At 43.5% G+C, this 21,094-nt stretch overlaps 2 protein-coding genes across 6 annotated transcripts in view; one reads left to right on the forward strand and one right to left on the reverse strand.

Annotated features, from left to right (window-relative positions):
* Window positions 1-755: 755 nt before the first annotated feature.
* On the reverse strand, window positions 756-19,252 carry LOC129024538 (cancer/testis antigen family 45 member A10). Of its 5 annotated transcripts, none has more exons than XM_054471656.1 (5): window positions 19,091-19,252; window positions 4,906-5,080; window positions 2,721-2,969; window positions 2,249-2,342; window positions 756-1,023 (listed from the first exon to the last, which is right to left on the reverse strand). In XM_054471656.1, exons 2-5 carry the CDS (start codon window positions 5,072-5,074, stop codon window positions 966-968), a joined length of 570 nt encoding a protein of 189 aa, XP_054327631.1. In that variant the 5' UTR covers window positions 5,075-5,080; window positions 19,091-19,252; the 3' UTR covers window positions 756-965. The 5 variants fall into 5 exon arrangements, with proteins under 5 accessions (XP_054327631.1, XP_054327630.1, XP_054327632.1 ...); XM_054471655.1 differs by lacking the exon at window positions 19,091-19,252 and adding an exon at window positions 14,700-14,806; XM_054471657.1 differs by lacking the exon at window positions 19,091-19,252 and adding an exon at window positions 14,545-14,719.
* The window catches only part of SAGE1 (sarcoma antigen 1), a 31,808-nt gene continuing 26,884 nt past the window's right edge, over window positions 16,171-21,094 (forward strand). The window contains exon 1 of the mRNA XM_063660588.1: window positions 16,171-16,205. The gene's annotated coding sequence lies outside the window, so the exon portion shown is untranslated. The remainder of the gene's footprint in view (window positions 16,206-21,094) is intronic.

Genomic DNA, 21,094 nt, shown 5'->3' on the forward strand with positions numbered 1-21,094 from the left:
AAAATAAAATAAAATAAAAAGCATAGAATGTGCAAGTCATATCTGGAGACAACAGCCTTACAGGGACTGCTACTGCAGCTCCAAATTATTGTATCAGGCCAATCCTATCTAGGAACTACCTTTATCATATATATTGGATACACACCCACACACACGCATATATATATATGGGGGTGTATATATGTGTGTAATGTGTATAATGTGTATTATATGTATAATGGGAGATTATAAAGTGTGTGTGTGTGTATATAAAGCCCCCTACCAACACACAGACACACACACAGGTATAATGTGTATTACATGTGCACACACACATTAAAATCTCCCATTAGTACTGCATTTTCGTGGAAGGCTGACTGATACAGATTTCAACATCGAGATCGGGTTCCCACTGCACCAGGGGCTAAGGAAGAGTATCTCTGATATGTCTAGAGAGCTTCTTAGTCCTCCCGTGTTTTTCGATTAGAGTTAATGGAAAATCACAGCAACCCCATCCAGGCAGGATATCTAATGGTTCAGACTCTTCTGTAATGAAGGTTTGAGTCATCCTGCCAGGCCAAGCATCATGACCAACTGACATGCTATCTTAGGGCAAAGGGAATGCAAAATGGGTACTGAAAGAAGGTAGTTATAAATACCAGCTACAACAATGTGCGCTGCTGCAGAAACCACGACGGTAATAGTATTTAACTAATGGGTTAATAATATCTACCAGCACAGGTGGGAATACAAAATAACCAAAACACAAGTTATCCTTTCAAATAAAATGCTTTGGGAAAAAGAACATCTTTTACTAACAGAAATTTCTTAGCCTCTGGAAGGCCATTTGATTCGGTAACATATGCCAGGAGACTTCAGCAATATCCTGCTCCATCGTAGAAAACAACAATCTGATCCTTTTCTCTCCTCAATCATTAACGAGATTATGCATTTGGGGTGTGGTAATCCTCCAGGGACAAGTATTCTCAAATCATACGTTTCAGTTTCTTCTTAAGGTGCTTAACAAAGTCTCGTCTCATACATCTGAAAAGAAAGAGACATGTCATTAACCAAAAGATAGCCAAAGAATCTATGCTGTAGGAAGCACTGTGACGGATAGAAAGATGAAGTAACAGTCAGCATGGAAATAGAAATGTATCTGTGTGGTAAGAGGTAGTCTAGCCGGCAATAACAAATGCTGGCAAGGGTGTGGAGAAAAGGGAACCTTCATACACTGTTGGTGGGAACATAAATTACTACAACTATGAAGAACAGTTTGGAGGTTCCTCAAACAACTAAAAATGCAGCTATCAAATGACCCAGCAATCCCACTGCTGAGTATATACCCAAGAGAAAGGAAGTCAGTGTACTGAAGAGAAATCTGCACTGCCATGTTTGTTACAGCACCATTCACAGTAGCCAAGATTTGGAAGCAACCTAAGTGTCCACCAACAGATGAATGGATAAAGAAAATATGGTACACATACACCATATGATACTGTTCTGCCATAAAAAAAAGAATGAGATTCAGTCACTTGCAACAACACGGATAGAACCGAAGGTCCTTATGTTAAGTGAGATAAGCCAGGCACAGAAAGACAAACTTCACGTGTTCTCACTTATTTTGGGGAGTAAAAATGTAAAACAACTGAACTAGTGGAGGTAGAGAGTAGAATGACAGTTACCAGAGGCTACAAAGGTTAGTGGGGGTGGAGGGTGTGGGAAGTGGGGATGATTAATAGGTAGGAGTATGGAATAAATAAAATGTCGTATTTCATAGCCCAACAGGGTGACTATAGTCGGTAATAATTTAGTTGTACATTTAAAACTAATGAAGAGTATAACTGTATTGTCTGTAACGCAAAGGATAAAAGCTTGAGGTGATGGAAACCCCACTTACCTTGATGTGATTATTACACATTGTTGTCTGTATCACAATATCTCATATACCCCAGAAATATATGCATCTGCTACGTACCTACACAAAATTTTTTAAAAAGAGGTAGTCTAGCAAATACAAAGAGTGTCAATTGAGGGACAATGCGCACCTCAGACTATGGTGAGAATGGAAGTCTCCATAGTATTCGAAGAATGAGTTAGATTCAGATAACATTAGCCTAAGTAACTGTGGAGACAGCCATAACTATGAGTGAGGACCAGGGTTTGAGAAACGCAAGGCAGGGGCTGTTCCCCCACACTCACCCCCAGTACTCTATTGAGCCCAAGTGCTTAAAGAAATTGGACTTGGACAGTTCCTATTTCTACCCACCTTGCTGCTTCCTTGACGATGGATTCAAAAAATCGTTTCCTGACTTCAGTAGGTCCTTGCACTCCTTCAAGCATTTTGAAGATTTTTTCATATTCTGAAGATGTTTAAAAAAAACTTCAGTATTATCAAATATAAAGAAGAATAGAAGTGAATCTACACCTTAGCAATCCTGCTTCAGAGGCTAAAATGTTTTAAATGCTTAATTCAAGATACCTGCACATACAAAACCTAAATAATAAAAAAGACACCTGCACATACATACGAATGTAACTCCTTTAACCATAACCAAGTAAGAAAAGAAAAAGAAAAAATGTACTATGCTTTAGTCAAAGAAAAGAGGAACCACCATAAATTATGTGCAATCTCAACTCTGGCAAAGAATGAGCCTCAAGAGGTAACATGGATATCTTCTGAATCATAGAAAGAGTGACTTCCTATAGTTTTATAAAACAGACATTCTTACACTACTTACTTCGTCCAATGCATCGGATTTCCTTCACCACTTGACATTTTATATCAGCATTAATTTCTTCTTGGCTTTTAGGAAAAGGGACTGTTTCTCTGCATTCCAGGTCATCTCCAGAGAAACTGCTGGTAACGTTTCCTCCCACAGGTGCATTGCTACCAGGTTTCTGCATCATCCCATCTTTGCTGAAACCAGTGAAGTCATCAATCTGATAATCCAATTGGCTGGGTGGAAGAGCACCTCCTGTCATAAGCTCTGGTGAAACAAATTTTGAGTAAAAGCCATCAGTTGGAGTTTGACCACTTTCTTTCCCCTCCATATAGACCTCATGAATGACAGATCTGGAAACCAAACTGAGAAGTTGAGCTGTGAGATATGTGTGTTTCATCACCCCTCTGGGTACATCTATGTGCTCCTCAGTTTCTAGGGAATTGTTTATTTCATAAATGGGAGGATACACCAGGGAGAAATCCCAGGCCTCACAAACTGAGGCCAGGACACATAATACAATAAAACCACCTCTTATTTTCTGGCCCTATGAATAGATATGGAAACCAAGTAAGACAGTACAACTCTAAAGCAACATTCACAGATCCCTGGTACTCATGGGATAGTTTCAGCTTGTTATGCTTTACAAGTTGAAAGCAGCAAGTCTCACTTGATATCATGATTTCTCAAATTCACTTACAAACTGCCATGCTTTACTGAGCTGGAACCCAGACAACTGGGATACAACTCAACCGGTCTCCTGTTATGTCAAACATATTCTGAGAAAATAGAGGCGGCTATTACTGCTGAAAGTTCTATGCGCACTCCATCACCAAAAAGTCCCTTTTAGTGTATGATTTTCCTCATCCTTCCTTTCTGTCTCACAAAAGTGACCTTCTTTTCACTCCAGGTCTGCCACCTCTCATTTATTCATCGTCTGTGGCAGGCAGCGTGCCAGTAGCTGGGGATCAGCAGTAAACAGCCCAGAGAGCAACGTTCTCTGCCCTTGTGGAGCTCACAACCTCACGGGGCGGTCAGACAGTATGTGCACAATGAGCAAATGAAACATACAGTGTTGGGCTAGTGGTAAGGAAGCAGTCCACAGGCCTGTGGGCAACAGCAGCAGAGGTAGCCCCAGGAGCTGCTGCTGGTTGGGCAGAGCCTTCTGTGGAGGTACCCTTGGGCAGGGCTTGAAGGAAGAAGCAGAGCTGCCTGCGCAGAGGCAGAGGGGGAGTTCCAGGTTGCGGTGAGGCCAAGGATATGGGCTGGAGTGGGGATGGACCGGGCACTACGGGGTGAAGGACAGTAGGAGAGAGAGTCAGGAGATGATGGGGCCCGTGTTAGGAGAGGGTGACGGAGGCCAGGCCACGCGGAACCTCGCAGACCAAAGCTGCTTCACAGTCGGTTCTGAGTGCTTAGGAGTGTTGAGGATGGGTGTTCAGGAGCGACCTGGCATCACGTGATTTACATGCCAACATCATGACCCGGCTGCAGGTTTGGAGGGTATGTGTTTGATGTGGGAAATAACGGGAAACATGGAGGTATCACAGGAGCTCAGTGATTGATCGTGGCAGAGTGGAATAGAAGGAGAGAGAGAGAGGCTGGGGTTCAGGAAGTTTTTACAGTATTTAGAGACGAGAAGAAAAAGAAATGTAGAAAAAAACAATGATGGGGTCGGGGGCGGTGGCTCGTGCATGTAATCCCAGCACTTTGGGAGGCTGAGGTGGGTGGATCACCTGAGGTGAGGAGTTCGAGACCAGCCTGGCCGACATGGCAAAACCCCATCTCTACTAAAATTACAAAAATTAGCTGGGTGTGGTGGCTGGTGGTTGTAATCCCGCTACTCGAGAGGCTGCAGCAGAAGAATCACTTGAAACCAGGAGACGGAGATTTCAGTCAGCCGAGATCGCGCCACTGCACTCCAGCCTGGCTGAGAAGAGCGAAACACCGTCTCAAGAAAAAAATGATAGAGATTCACCAATCAAGACAAGAAATTAAAAAAAAAAAGATTGTGGGAAATGGAAATCCTAGAAGGTTTTCATGAAGAAGTGAGTGAACAACTGTCAAATGCTGCTGAGAAATTAATGGCAATGTCAGCCGAAATTGTTGACCTTGTCAAGGACAGTTTCTCTGGAGGGGATGAGGCAGGAGGCTGACTGCACTGGATACAGCATGAAGAGGAGGTGAGGACAGGCTTACTTACTCTTTTCTTTGGACATGGCAGAGCCTGCAATAAGACTGTCTCCTGCTCCTTGTTTCCTTGCCAACAGGGCCATCCTCTGCCTTTTCTGATATGAAGGACTGTCACACTCCCTGGGACGTTTAAACACGGTTTCAGGATCTACAGACACCTTCTCTGTTTTATCGGTCATTGTTTCCTGAAAAACATCAATGAACATACTCCATTCACGACAAACATCTAACAATCACAAAATGGCAAAATCTGCATATGTGTATACAACCAAGACTTTGAATCATTAATTTCACTTTTAATCATGAGCCAAGATTTACCAAGTCTCAACAAACACTCTGTTCTCAGGAAGAGAAACTTAATTTTAATGTACACTAAGTAAAACAGAAGAAAGATGGTATAACCAAATCAATCAGAATGCTTGCGGAATAAGCAGCTGTCATCAACCAAAAACAGATAAAAACATTATTACCTATTTGAAGATGTATAAGCCAATCTGTATTAACCCTTATTAGAAAAAATAGATGTATAAGCCAATCCATATTAACCCTTATTATACATTATATTTTAAATTTTATATTATACATGATATATATTTAATATATAAGTATTTATGCTTATATATTCAAATAGATGTGTAAACCAATCTGTATTAACCCTTATTAGGAACCCTTATTAGAAGATTGATACAAAACTGATAACAACATCTGTCAAGGACTTTAGAAGCAAGAAAAACAACAAGATCAAGCCAAAAATACAAGCCAAGATCACCCCTGAACTTAGATACAAAAATTCCAAACTAAGGGTGAGCAAATAAAATGTACTAGTACTTAAAAAGGACATACATCAGCCATGGTGGAGTATACTGCAGAAAGGCAACATTTGAATATCAATAAATGTAGTGCACCACATTAACAACAACAACAACAACAACAACAAAACAGGGAAACACCACATGATCATTTTCATACATGGGTCAATGTTTAAAGTCCATTTGTGATAAAAACTATCACCAACTTAGAAAAAAGGCACCTTTCTTATTCTGGTTAACATATGTACAAAAAAATTGTAAATGCCATACTTTATAGTGACATATCAGTGTTTTCTCCCTGAGTTTGAAAACAAGACAAAGATGTCCACTACCCATTCAACAATTTACTGGAGGTTCTAAGAAGTGCCATAGCGTCAGGAAAATATAATAAGTTTAAAATTTGGAAAGAAATAAAAATGTCATTATCCACAGATGACATTGTTCTGTGCATAGAAAAATGCAGAAGAATAAAATCATTATGGTTAATAAGCAAATTTAGTCAACATACTAGATATAATGAAAACCACTGGCATTTCTGTATAATTAATAGCAACACATAATTAGAATATGAGATTTCAAATGTCATTAAAAACAGTTCCAAAAACATCAAATATTTAGGAATAAGTCTAATCAAGATGTGCCAGAGTACTTCACAAAAATTATAAAACATCACTCAGAGAAATTCAAGACTGCAGTAAATGGAGAAAAATATTATTTCCATGCATTGGAAGCCATTATTTTTTTTTGAGTCGGAGCCTCGCTCTGTCACCCAGGCTGGAGTGGAGTGGCACAGTCTCTGCTCATTGCAACCTCCACCTCCCGGGTTCAAGCAATTCTCCTGCCTTAGCCTCCTGAGTAGCTGCAATTACGGGTGCCTTCCACGACGCTGGATAAAGAAAATGTGGTACATATACACCACGGAATACTATGCAGCCATAAAAAAGAATGAGTTCATGTCCTTTGAAGGGACATGTGTCAGCAAGCTAACACAGGAACAGAAAACCAAACACCACATGTTCTCACTCATAAGTGGGAGCTGAACAATGAGAACACTTGGACGCAGGGAGGAGAACATCACACAGTGGGGCCTGTCAGGGGGTGGGGGGCTAGCGGAGGGATAGCATTAGAGAAATACCTAATGTAGATGACGGGTCGATGGGTGCAGCAAACCACCATGGTGTGTGTCTTCCTATGTAACAAACCTGCACGTTCTGCACATGTGTCCCAGAACTTAGAGTATAATTTTAAAAAAAGGAATATTATCGTAATGGCAATGGGTGAGGCAAAGATGTTTCTTAAAATAATAAAAAGCACTATCTATAAATAATACACTGATTAATAAAATTAAGAGAATCTATTCATCTAAAACACATTATTGAGATCGTGTAAAAGCAAAAAAGATTTATAGAAGATACTAAAATTATATATGTATTTTTATATATGTACATATACGCCTGTGTGCCTGTGCGTATAACTCAAATACAGAATATATGGAAACTACAAATCCATTTTTAAAATACAAACATCTCAGTAAAAGCTGGGAGAAAATACCTGAAAAGGAACTTCATAAAAGACATAGTTAAATGACCAATAAACACATAAAATGGTGCTAAAAAAAAAAAAAAAAAGAAAACAATAAATAGCTGGGTGCGGTGGCACTGCAATCCAGTCTGGGTGACAGAGGGAGACCCCGTCTCAAAAGACAAACAAAAATCAATAAATAAAAACACTTTTTTAAAAAGGTGCTCGATCTCATTAATCAGCAGAGAAATGCGAGTGTAGACATAAGGAGAGATCACTGCACACCCCATCAGAGTGGCTGGAATGAAAGACTAACTGTACTGCGACTGTTCGAATGTGGCACAGCTGGAACCTTCGAATATTTCTGGACTCCCATTCCCACACAGACACCTAAGGCTGTGGCTGAAAGATCAGATAGAATCCCGGGAAAGAGTTCCTTCAGAATTGAGATCAACCAAGCGAGGAAAAGCACCCCAACCTGGGTCGAGACAGAGTTCCCAAGGTCACGTGGCCTCCTTCATGGCTGACACAGAGCTCCCTGAGTCCCACCATAGGCTTAGAGAATCCAAGGAACGTTACCCCTTTCCCCCGCAGCACCGGGAGAGAGCACCTACAGATGATAATTTTAAAAACCCAGCACCAAGAGAAAGCATCCAGTAAGCGTCCACAACGGGGATAAGCAGAACCAAAGAAAAGCCAACACATTCTAGGTGAGAGCAAGCGACATCCGAGGACAAATGCGCCTCACGGCCGACATCAGCACGCAAGGAAGGGTCCATCAGAGGTTGAGATAAAGCCCCCGACAGTGACCCTACAGGGCTACGGTCATGTGTCCGGGGCACAGCCACCCCCACCACGTTCCATGAGCACAGATAGTGTCCCCAGGGCAGAGTCCCCCCTCAGGACAGCGACTGAGCGGGAAAGAAACACCGCCCCACCAGAGGCCAACACAGGCAACGAAGGCATGGCCCCCACCCCCCGGGCTCAGGTCATTTCAGCAGGAGAAGTCGCCTTTTCCATCACCGAGAGGGAGCCCCCAAGAAAAGCCCCCGGCCCCACAACATAGCCTAGACGGGGTGCCCAAGGAAAACGCTCCCCCGCGGCTGACACAGGCGCCCATGGCGGTGTCCCCAGAGCTGAACCACTTCCCCAAGGGAGCCCTCCCACACACCGGACAGAGAACACCACAGAAAAGACTCTTCCTGAGGAAAAAGGACACTTTCCAGGGCGAAATTAAAGCATCCAGGGAAAAACTGCCCACTCACGGTCCTGAAGTCCTGACCTTGCTGGAGGAGAGACGGCGGCACCTCACAAAATGGCAGTGAAGTTGTGGCGCCTCCCCACTGGTGGCACTTTCTAGAAACCTGCCCTCTGGGAGTTGTGGGAAATGTGCCCCCTAGGGCACCTGGGAGTGATGTGCATGGGGAAGCGTCTCACCAGAAGCACTGATCCCGTTTGGCCCAAGGGGGATGGAAGGAAGGGAAGTAGCCAGCCACAGCGTGCCTGCCCCAACCGAACACTGGGAACCTGTTGGGGGCGCCAGAGTCCTGAGGAGAAGCTTCGTGCCCCAGAGAACCGGGAAGCGCAGCCTTCCCCTTCGTTGACTCTGGCGCCCTCTACAGGCGACCTTCAGTAACAACTGCACAGCAACATACGCAGAGGAATACAGAACCTTCTCACACAGCGGGATGAAATCGCCTGGGTAACATAGTGAGACCCCGGCTCTACAAAGCAACCAACCAATCAAAAAAAAAAAAAAAAAAGAAAAAAAAAGAAAGAAACACACAAATGAGCCGGGCCTGGTGGCCTCGCGCCTGTGGTCCCAACTACTCGGGAAGTTGAGGTGGGAGGATCGCTTGAACCCGGGAGGCGGAGGTAGCAGTGAGCCACCGCACTCCAGCCCAGGCGGTAGAGGAGACCCCATCTCAGAAAAAAAAAGAAAGAAAGAAAGAAAGAAAAGAAAAAGAAAAACAACAACAACAAACTGAAATTTTCATTTCAGGGGGTTGTGTTTTAAAATCAACCCCGACCCGCCACAGTGGCTCAAGCCTGTAATCTCAGCACTTTGAGTAGCCGAAGGGGCTGGACCACCTGAGGTCAAGAGTTCGAGACCAGTCTGTCTGACCAACATGGTGAATCCCGTCTCTACTAAAAATACAGAAAATTACCGGGCGTAGTGGCATGCACCTATAATCCCACTTGGGAGGCTGAGGCTGGAGAATCGCTTGAACCGGGCAGGCAGAATTTGCAGTGAGCTGAGATCATGCCACTGCACTCCAGCCTGGGTAACAGAGTGAGACTCTGTCTAAAAATAAAAATCAATCAATCAATACAAATAAATAAAGTCAACCTCTATCTGTTAAAGGTAACCATTATTGTTAATTGATAAGAAAAATGAGGGCCCCAGTGCGGTGGCTCACGTCTGTAATCCCAGCAATTTGGGAGACCAAGATGGGTGGATTCCTTGAGCCCAGGAGTTCAAGAGCAGCCTGGGCAGCATGGTGAAACCCTGTCTTTACACAAAATACAAAAATTAGCTGAGCGTATAACTGTGGTCCCAGCTGCTTGGGAGGCTTGACACCAGGAGGTTGAGGCTGCATTGACCTTTGTTCACACCATTGCACTATAGCCTGGGTGACAGAGTGAGACTGTCTACAAAACAAAACAAAAAAAAAAAAAAAAAAAAATAAAAAATAAAAAAAGAAAGAAAGAAAAAAAGAAAGGAGGGGAAACCTTATTATATTGCATCTATTAATCATTTTAATCTGGAACTTTGTATATTTTTCCACCTTTTTTATTTTTTTTGAGACAGTCTGGCTCTGTCACCCAGGCTGGAGTGCAGTGGCATGATCTCGGCTCACTGCAACCTGCGCCTCCCAGGTTCAAGCGATTCTCCTTCCTCAGCCTCCTGAGAAGCTGGGATTACAGGCATGCACCACCATGCCCGGCTAATATTTGTATTTTTAGTAGAGACGGTGTTTCACAATGTTCGCCAGGCTGGTCTCAAACTCCTGACTTTAAGTGATTCATCAGCCTTGGCCTCCCAAAGTCCTGGGATTACAGGGGTGAGCCACCACGCCCGGCCCATTTTTCCACTTTCACAACTTATTTTAAGTGAAGCAAAATTTACTTGAATTGTCCATAGTGGTAAAAAATATTACAGCGAAATTTTTAGAGTTTTAACGGAACAAGCAGTTTCACTACTGACACAATTATTTGGAAGGGATTACTTCACTGGTTTTGTAATTCAAAAGTTATGTTTGTAAAAAAATTAAAATTAAAATTAAAAAATATAGCCAGGCACCGTGGTGGGCACCTGTACTCCCTGCTACTAGGGCAGCAGAGGCAGGAGAATCACTTGAACCTGAGAGGTGCAAGCTTCAGTGAGCAGAGATCACGTCACTGCACTCCAAAGAAGCAGAGATCCATCGTCACTGGGGGACAAAGGGAGAGTCCGTCTCAAAATAAATTAATTAATTAAAATTAAAATTAAAATTATGTTTGTTAAGTACCCTGTTAGAGGAGATTCATATTCAGTATTACAGCTTCTTAGCCTATTGTGTTAATATTTGTCTGTGCTTCAGAACCTTCATAGAACACATTTTCTTTTGGAATATATTTGATTGATAAGAAAGCTTAAACATTGTTTTCACTTCGATGTAGGAACACAGTTGTTTTGTTTGTTTCCTCTAGTGCTATTAAAATAAAATACTCATTTTTTGCATTAAAAAAATCCCACCAGAGCAGTACTCATAGGAGTATTTGATTGAATAACCATGAGACTGGAATCTTGCTGGGGCTTAATTAGAATCCTGCCTACCACACAAGCCACAAGTGGACAGCTGCATACGACAGTCCTGACTGGGACAGCCCTGAAGGACAGTGATGAAGGGAAATCCTCCCAGAGGGAAGAACTTTGAGCAGTGCACCTTCTTGGAGGAGGCATATCCAGATGTGTACATATGTATCATGCATAGGCTGTGTCCCACTCATTCGCTGAATTGTCAGGGACTTTGAGAACACATGATTAAAAATGTGTGACAAGAAGATCTGAGAAAAAGAAATATGTGGACAGGCCTGTCCAAACGGACATACAATGTGAAGATATTGGGGTCTCATGAGAGTTCTCAGCAAAGGGTATCCTCAGCAGAGCAGAATTTTAATAATCAGATGGATAAGGTACTTATTATCTAGGTATTAATCAGCCTCTTTCCCCAACACTTGTGTCACAATCTTACGGGCTCAACAAACAAAGTGGTCAAACTGTCAAGGATGGAGATTATGCGCAGTAGCATGGACTTCCACTCACCATGGCAAACCTGGCTACGGTCATTGCTGAGTGAACGATCTTCCAGGAATGGAGACCAACACTAAGCCCCCAATTCGGCACCAGACTCCAGAATGATCTGCCAGCCACTAGTTGGTATGTGGATTACAATAGATCACTTCTATTATAAGAAGAGAAGTGCTTTCTTTTTACCTGAACAGACATTTAGTCTAGATATGGATTTTCCTTCCCACTTGCATTGCTTTTGAGAAAACCAATATTTGTATCTTGGCTTCCAAAATTCTGGAAAGTGCTAGTTCCTCAAGTTCCTAGAGTTATTCATTCTGGAGACTCTAGTATACTCTGCAAGAAAACCTGTAGGCCATCCACCAGAATGCCCAAATGGAGTCACTCTGAAATAACGAGCCCTGCATGTTTCCAGAAACTCTAATTATCAGTGAAATGTTTACTACGGCAGCGATTTCACAACCCAGGGCAATTGGAGAATGGCAGATACTAGGGACCATTAATTCTGTAGAAGCTGTAGAAGACTGCAGTCAAGAATCACAGTTACAGAACCAAAAGTGACAGTCTTCTATTTTGGATGTTTGTACAAAGAGGATGTACAATTAATAAAGTGGTCGAGGAACAGGTTTCTGCTTTAATACCAAAAACTAACATAGAAACCTGTAAAGGTGTCCAAGTATAGTAATCCTTTTCATGTATATTTGGTTAAGATTTAAAACTGAAGCTTTCTTTTTCAACCTTTTTAAAATTAGAGATGCCAGAAGGGTACATGTACAGATTTCTCACTTGGATATAACTGCATAATGCCGGGGTTTGGGCTTCTAGTGAACCCATCACCCAAATAGTGAAGAGAGTATCCAATAGGTAGTTTTTCAACCCTCCGACCCGCTCCCTCCCTCCCCTCTACCTCCATTTTGGAGTCCTCAGAGTCAATGGTTTCTACCTTTATGTTCATGTGTACCCATTATTCAGCTCCCACATATGAATGAGAACATGCAGTATCTCATTTTCTGATTATCGGATTTTGCTTCTGCGTTTCACTTAAAAGTGAAGTTTTCGCCGGACACAGTGGCTCACGCCTGTAATCCCAGGATTTGGGAGGCAGAAGTGGGTGGATCGCTTGAGGTCAGGAGTTCCAGAGGAGGCCGGCCAACGTGGCGAAACCACATCTCTACCAAAAATACAAAAAATAGCCAGGGCCCTGCGCAGTGGCTCGCACTTGCACTTTGGGAGTCTGAGGTGGGCATATCACTTGAGGTCAGGAGTTTGAGACTAGCCTGGCCAACATGGTGAAACCCTGTCTCTACTAAGAAATACAAACAATTAGCCAGGGGTGATAATGCTTTTCTATAGTCCCAGCTACACAAGGAGGCTGAGGCAAGAGAACTGCTTGAACCCCGGAGGTGGAGGTTGCAGTGAGCCGAGATTGCACCATAAACTTAATCAAATTGTTGTTCCAACTGCAGCTGCTGTACTACAGGTGGTTTTGTTGTGTCAGCAACTGTGACATCCCTCGGAACCTGATATACAATATTGATCAGGTGAATGTTTTGCTTTCTTTCAGTGATTGTCATAGACCAGAGTTTTGATTCAGCTAGGAAGGACAGCAATGTACTATCATTTCCTATTTCAAGCTTATATCAACTCTCTAGGTTTATATCCTAAACGAGTTCTTAGGGAAAATGGCCACCTTTCTCTTAAACCAGATGTGACACCATTCTTTGCAGTGATGACATTATGCTGACTGAAATGGGGGTAGCAACTAATCCAGACACAGTAACAACACACTTGCAAGACATTATGTGAGAAATAATTCTCACACAAAATCAGGGGCCTTCTAACTGAGTGAAGCGTTTAACAATCTGGTAGTCTGGCATGTCAAGATGGTGGATATAAGGTGAACCGTAAGTTCTTACATCTTGCCTTTCTTACCACTAAATAAGGAACATGAAACGAGTTGCATAATAGATGCTTGTTTTAGCATATACCTAAATGTTGTGCAGTACCGTGACCCATTGACAAGTGCCTGAAACCCTGCTAGCATGGACCGGGGCCCAGAAAAAGAGAAGCTTCCCTAATCCTGCACTGTGGTCTCATGTGGAGTTCCCTGTGACCAGTTGACTAGAAAATAAAAAACATCATGCCTGATTTTCATTTGTTACTTCAGAATATACAGGCACCACATCTATTAAGTTTGTTACTAATGCAAAAGAAATTGTCCCCGATTCCGCAGCTTAAAACAACACAAATATATAAGCAGTTCTGTAGATCAGAAATCCATGCAGCCTGGATTGGTTTCTCCGCTTAGGATCTCACAAAATCAAACTTAGGGTATCAACCAGGCTGCTGACTAACTGAGGACTCAGAGAGAAACTGTTTTCAAGCTCATTTGGGTTACGGGCAGGTCTAACTTCTTAAAGTTGTGGAACTGAGGTAGCCGTATACTTGCGGTCTTGGCTGAGGCCACTCTAAGCTACGTGAGACACCTCCATACCTACTTGGGTGCACCCCTCTATCTTCTAAGCAGTAATGGTGCATCATGATTATGGTGACCCCACAGGGCTACGGTCATGTGTCCGGGACACAGCCACCCCCACCACGTTCCATGAGCACAGATAGTGCCCCCAAGGCAGAGTCCCCCCTCAGGACAGCGACTGAGCGGGAAAGAAACACCGCCCCACCCGAGGCCGACACAGGCAACGAAGGCATGGCCGCCAGCCCCCGGGCTCAGGTCATTTCAGCAGGAAAAGTCGCCTTTTCCATCACCGAGAGGGAGCCCCCAAGAAAAGCCCCTGGCCCCACAACATAGCCGAGACGGGGTGCCCAAGGAAAACGCTCCCCCGCGGCTGACACAGGCGCCCATGGCGGTGTCCCCAGAGCTGAGCCACTTCCCCAAGGGAGCCGTCCCACACACCGGACAGAGAACACCACAGAAAAGACTCTTTCTGAGGAAAAAGGACACTTTCCAGGGCGAAATTAAAGCATCCAGGGAAAAACTGCCCACTCACAGTCCTGAAGTCCTGACCTTGCTGGAGGAGAGACGGCGGCACCTCACAAAATGGCAGTGAAGTTGTGGCGCCTCCCCACTGGTGGCACTTTCTAGAAACCTACTCTCTGGGAGTTGTGGGAAATTTGCCCCCTAGGGCACCTGGGAGTGATGTGCATGGGGAGGCGTCTCACCAGAAGCACCGATCCCGTTTGGCCCAAGGGGGGATGGAAGGAAGGGAAGTAGCCAGCCACAGCGTGCCTGCCCCAGCCGAACACTCGGAACCTGTTGGGGGCGCCAGAGTCCTGAGAAGAAGCCTCGTGGCCCAGAGAACCGGGAAGCGCAGCCCTCCCCTTCGTTGACTCTGGCGCCCTCTACAGGCAACCTTCAGTAACAACTACACAGCAACATAAGCAGAGGAATGCAGAACCTTCTCACACAGCGGGATGAAATCGCCTGGGTAACATAGTGAGACCCCGGCTCTACAAAGCAACCAATCAACCAAAAAAAAAAAAAAAAAGAAAGAAAGAAAAGAAAAATACAAAAATTAGCTGGGCATGGTGGTGCATGCCTGTGGCTGCAGTCCCAACTACTCGGGAAGTTGAGGTGGGAGGATCGCTTGAACCCGGGAGGCGGAGGTAGCAGTGAGCCAAGATCGCGCCAGTGCACTCCATCCCAGGCCATACAGGAGACTCCATCAAAAAAAGAAAAAGAAAAAAAAAGAAACAACAACAAACTGAAATTTTCATTTGAGGGGATTGTTTTTTAAAGTCAACCCCACCCGGTGCAGTGGCTCACGCCTGTAATCTCAGCACCTTGGGAGGCCGAAATGTCTGGCTCACCTGAGGTCAGAAGTTCAAGACCAGCATGGCCAACATGGTGAATCACGTCTCTACTAAAAATATAGAAAATTAGCCAGGCGTGGTGGCGCGCACCTGTAGTCCTGCTAAGGAAGGAGACCACTACCACTTCTGCTGCCCTCCTCCCCCTACCTTGCCTAGTTCACAAGACAGGAGGAAAGAGAGAAAGCAAAAAGTTGGAAAAAAAAAAAAGTAAAATAAGTAGCCAGACCACCTTGGCACCACCACCCGGCCCTAGGAGTTAAAAACAGTAATAATAATAACATCAACCCCTGACCTAAACTACTTGTGTTATCTCTAAATTCCAGACACTGTATGAAAAAAGCATTGTAAAACTTTTTGTTCTGTTAGCTGCTGCATGTAGCCCCTAGTCACATTTCCCACACTTGCTCAATTTATCACGACTCTTTCACGTGGACCCCTTAAAGTTGTAAGCCTTTAAAAAGGCCAAGAATTTCTTTTTCGGGGAACTCAGCTCTTATGACGCAAGTTGGCCAATGCTCCCAGCCGAATAAACCACTTCCTTCTTTAATCCGGTGCCTGAGGAGTTTTGTCTGTGGCTCGTCCTGCTACATTTCTTGGTTTCCTGACTGGGTAGCAAGGTGATTAACGGATAGTCAAGGCAGCCCCTTAGGCAGCTTATGCCTGCCCTGTAGAGCATCCCTGCTGGGAACTCTTGCCAGCTTGAGCAATGCGGATCCTGAGAGCGCTCCGGGGTAGGCATTTGCCCCGGTGGAACGCCTTGTCAGAGCAGTGCACAGCAGGCCCCCACGGAGGATCAACGCAGTGGCTGAACACCGGGAAGCAACTGGCACTTTAAGTCTGGACATCTAAAGCTTGGTAAGACTGGTCTTTGGAACTTGCCGACTCCATTTGAGTGGAAGCGTGGCCAGATCACCCACGGTGTGCCTGTACCAGAACTTTGGTTTTTGTTTTTGACTTGACTTGAATTGCTTGATACTTTTGATTTTGATTTTGACTTGACTTGAATTGCTTGATAAAAAGGCATGCCTTTATTGGCACTTTGGTTTTCTTCCCATGGAATGTAAGACATTATTAAGAGACATTATTGTTAATTCTCTCAGAATGATCATAGCAATCATATTTAAAATTCCACTGTGTTAACAAAATTTTTTCTGAAAATTGACAAACAGATAAATGTTTTAAGTATATGCAAATTGAAGATTTGGTAAAGCTAAGACAATCTTTAAGAAAAAGAACTAAGTTGGTAGATATACACTACTAAATATGAGATTTACTATAAAGGTAGAGTAATTAAAACGTTGTGGTGTTGGAGCAATGACAGGCAAATACACCAAGGGCAGAGGACACAAAGGCCAGAAACAATCTGGAAATGGAAAATAGCTAGATTTACCACAGAAGAGCTCCTGTAAATCATTGTGGAAAGACTAGTGCTTTTAATAAATGCACTTCATAAATGCAGGGAAAATACAAACTTTGATTCTTACCCCATCCCACTGCAGAAAGCGTTATTAAAGATACTGAATCCAGTAAAAAATATAAGATATTAGCTTTACAGCTTTAGAATAGGCCAAGGAGTTTTTGATTAGGATAAAAAAGCTCTAACCATAAAGAATACATTGTTTAATTAGACATAATTAAATGTAAAACTTCTATTCCTCAAAAGACACTCTTAAGAGAGTGGAAAAGCAAAGCATATATGTAGATTACATATTATATAATGTATAGAATAGGTTATATATAAAAATATACATTAATCATATATAAACATATATATATATATATCTGACAACAACTGAGTGGAATCCAGAGTATATCCAGAACTACAAATCAATTTTAAAAGCAAACATCACAATAAAATTTGGGGGGAAAAGCTGAATATGCACTTCATAAGAGTCGTACTCAAATATAGCTTTAATAATCACATAAAATATATCTGGACTCTGACTATACTCCATTTCATGAAAATTTATTTGAGGTGAATAGGGGATCTAGAAGAAAACTTAGAATATTATCGTCATGGCATTGGGGGCGGCAAAGATTTTCACTTAAAATAATAAAAAGCTCTAGCCATAAACAATAGACTGATTAATAAGATTAAGAGAATCTGTTCATCTAAAACACATTATTGAGATAGTTTAAAAGCAAAACAGATTTGTAGAAGACATTAAAATTGTATATATATTTTAATATATGTACATATATGCCTGTGTGCATGTGTGTATAACTGAAACCCAGAATATATGTAAACTACAAATCCATTTTTAAAATACAAACATCTCAATAAAATTTGGCAGAAAAGACCTCAAAAGGAATTTCCTAAAAGACATGGTTAAATGACCAATAAACACAAAAAAAAGTGCTCCGAAAAAAAATCAATAAATAGCTGGGAGCAGTGGCTCACGCCTGTAATCCCAGCACTTTGGGAGGCCAAACTGGGCAGATCACTTGAGTCCAGGAGTTCGAGACCAGCCTGGGAAATTTGGCGAAACCCCGTCTCTACTAAAAAATACAAAGATTAGCCAGGCTTGGTGGCATGCGCTTGTAGTCCCAGCTACTGAGGCACGAGAATCGAGCGAGCCTGGGAGGTCGAGGTTGCAGTGAGCCGAGATCACGCCTCTGCACTCCAGCCTGACCTCGTCCCAAAAAACAATCAAAAATCAATAATTGAACACTTTTTTAAAAAGGGTGCTCAATCTCATTAATTAGCACAAAATTGCAAGTGTAGACATAAGGAGAGATCACTACACTCCCAAAGAGTGGCTGGAATGAAAGAATAATTGCACAGTAAGTTGTGTGCATGTGGCGAATCTAGAACCTTCAAACATTTCTGGACCCCGATTCCCGCACAGACATCCGAGGCTATGGCTGAAAGGTCAGATAGACCCCGGGGAAGAGCTCCCTCAGGACTGAGAACCAACCAAGGAAAAGCACCCAACCCCGGGGTGAGACAGAGCCCCCAAGGTCAGCTGGGCGCCCTCATGGCTGACACAGAGTTCCCCGAGTCCCACCACAGGCTCAGAGAATCCAAGGAACAGCACCCCACTCCCCCGCAGCACCAGGAGACAGCACCCACAGATAATAATTTTAAAAACCCAGCACCAAGAGAAAGCGTCTGGTAAGCGTCCCCATCAGGGATAAGCAGAACCAAAGAAAAGCCAACACATCCTAGCTGAGAGCGAGCGATATCTAAGGCCAAATGTGCCCCACAGCCGAAAACAGCACTTAAGGAAGAGTCCCTCACAGGCTGAGATAAAGCCCGCGACGGAGAGTGACCCCATAGGGCTGCGATCATGCGTCCAGGGCACAGCCACCACCACCCCGGCCCTTGGACATAGACAGAGTTCCCACGGCAGAGTCCCCCCTCAGGGCTGCCACCGAGCAGGGAAGAAACATGGCCACAGCCGAGGCTGACACAGGCAACCCAGGCAGGGTCCCCAACACTGGGCTCAGGTCATTTCAGCAGGAAAAGTCCCTCGCATCACTGAGGGAGCCCCCAAGAAAAGCCCCCCGGACCCACAACATAGCCGAGTCGGGGTGCCCAAGGAAAACGCTCCCCCACGGTTGACACAGGTGCCCATGGCGGTGTCCTCAGAGTGGAGCCACTTTCCCAGGGAACCCTACCACACACCCGACAGAGAACACCTCAGAAAAGACACTCTCTGAGGAAAAAGGACACTTTCCGGGGCGAAATTAAAGCATCCAGGGAAAAACTGTCCCACTCACAGTCCTGAAGTCCTGACCTTGCCGGTGGAGGGGCGGCAGCACCTCACAAAATGGCAGTGAAGTTGTGGCGCCTTCCCACTGGTGTAACTTTCTAGAAACTTGCCTTCTGGGAGTTATGGGAAACATGCCCCCTCGCGTGCTTGGGAGTGATGCTCATGGGGAGGCGTCTCACCAGAAGCACCAATCCGGAAAGGCTCAAGGCGGATGGAAGGAAGGGAAGCTGCCGGGTATCGCGTGCCCTGCCCCAGCCTAACACTGGGAACCTGTGTGGGGCGCCAGAGTCCGGAAGAGAAGTTTTGCGCTCAGCAGGACCGCTGGCGCCAGCGGGAGAACCAGGAAGCACAGCCCTCCCCTTAGCTGACTCTGGTGCTGTCTACAGGCGGCCTTCACTATCAACTGCACAGCGGGCAGAGGCGGAGGAACACAGAACCTTCTCACACAGCAGGATAAAAGGGTGAATTTGGAGCTGACAGGCAAATATATCTTGTGATATATTTCTCTGGCTTTGATATCAGGGTAATATTGGCCTCATAGAATGAAGTAGTGTTCCTCCGTTATTTTTTGGAAGACATTGCTAAGTATCGGTATTATTTCTTCCTTAAATGTTTGATAGAATTTACACGCGAAGCCATCTTGGCTTGGCTTGTATTTCTGGGGAGATTTTAAATTACTAATTAAATCTCTTTTCATGCTATAGTCCTAATTCGATTTTCTATTTATTATTTATTTATTTATTTATTCATTTATTTTGAGACAGAGTTTCGCTCCTGTTGTTCGCTCTTGTTGCCCGGGGTGGAGTGCAATGGCGCGATCTTGGCTCACCCAACCTCCGCCTCCCGGGTTCAAGTGATTCTCCTGCCTCAGCCTCCCAAGTAGCTGGGATTACAGGCATGCGCCACCACGCCCAGCTAATTTTGTATTTTTAGTAGAGACAGAGTTTCTCCATGTTTGTCAGGCTGGTCTCAAACTCCCGACCTCAGGTGATCCGCCTGCCTTGGCCTCCCAAACTTTTGGGATTACAGGCGTGAGCCACTGCGCCCAGCCTGTTTCTTCTTGAGTCAGTAATTTGTCTTCCAAAAATTTTTTCCATTTTACCTATGTTGTTTAGTTTGTTGGCGTAAAGTTGTTCATAATGTATTCCTTTTAATTTATATAAGGTCAGTATTAATAACCCCCCTTTCATTTTTGATTTTGATAATCTGTGTAGTCCTTTCTATTTTTCTTGGTCAGTCAAGCTAAAAGATTGTTAGATTTTTTTTCACCTTTTCTGTGAACCAACTTTTGATTTCATTGATTTTTCTGTTTCTTATTTCATTGATTTTTCTGTTTCTTATTTCATTGATTTTCTTCTACTCTAATTTTCATCATTCCCCTCCTTCTGCTTGCTTGTATTAAATACATCAGTTTAAAACTTCAGGAATAACAAATGATTTGTTTTGCAAAGGAAAATTTGAAATCTTAGACATGTGGAAATGCTTATGATATTGCAAGTAGCAGTCATTTCGACCAGTTAACCAGAAGGAAATTCGGTGTGCTGAAACCAAACAAGTTTTTTTTTGTGCCGGGCTTTTACTGATTTTGAAAATATCAAGTCTAGTTTGTAGGAAGCTGTTTATTGCATGAGCAGTTTATTTTTTAATGTTTTAATATAGAGAATGCCCATGTTCACTAAATCCCACAAGTTTGTTTGTTTGTTTTTAACTTAAAGGAAAGTATGTATTAACCAGCACATACACTATCCTCTTTGTGCTTTATCTCTGGTAATCCTTATAAGAGCACCATGAGTTAGATACTGTTTTATGCCCTTTTTATGGAAATAGAATCTTAGAGTGTACATTTAAGTAGCTCTGCCAGGTATAACCAGCTGGAAAAGTGACAGAACCTAGGTCTCTCAGATTCCAGAGATTGCACACACAAATACTATATCACACTGCTTACTGCTGTGAGTTCAGCAGAGAATTCCTTGTTTATATGGAAATAACAAAACTGATGTTATCCAGGATAATTGGCAACAGTTTACA

This window comes from Pongo pygmaeus, chromosome X, assembly GCF_028885625.2.
Source record: "Pongo pygmaeus isolate AG05252 chromosome X, NHGRI_mPonPyg2-v2.0_pri, whole genome shotgun sequence".
NCBI classification, from domain to species: Eukaryota; Metazoa; Chordata; class Mammalia; order Primates; family Hominidae; genus Pongo; species Pongo pygmaeus.

Bases quoted from the DNA above. Each gene is read 5' to 3' on its own strand.
- LOC129024538 (XM_054471656.1), bottom strand. From the start codon at position 5,074: ATGACCGATAAAACAGAGAAGGTGTCTGTAGATCCTGAAACCGTGTTT. The intron at 2,970-4,905 runs GTAAGTAAGCCT...TTGTTTCACCAG, and splicing joins TGCCATGTCCAAAGAAAAGA to AGCTTATGACAGGAGGTGCT. The intron at 1,024-2,248 runs GTGGGTAGAAAT...CTTTCTTTTCAG, and splicing joins ATCGTCAAGGAAGCAGCAAG to ATGTATGAGACGAGACTTTG.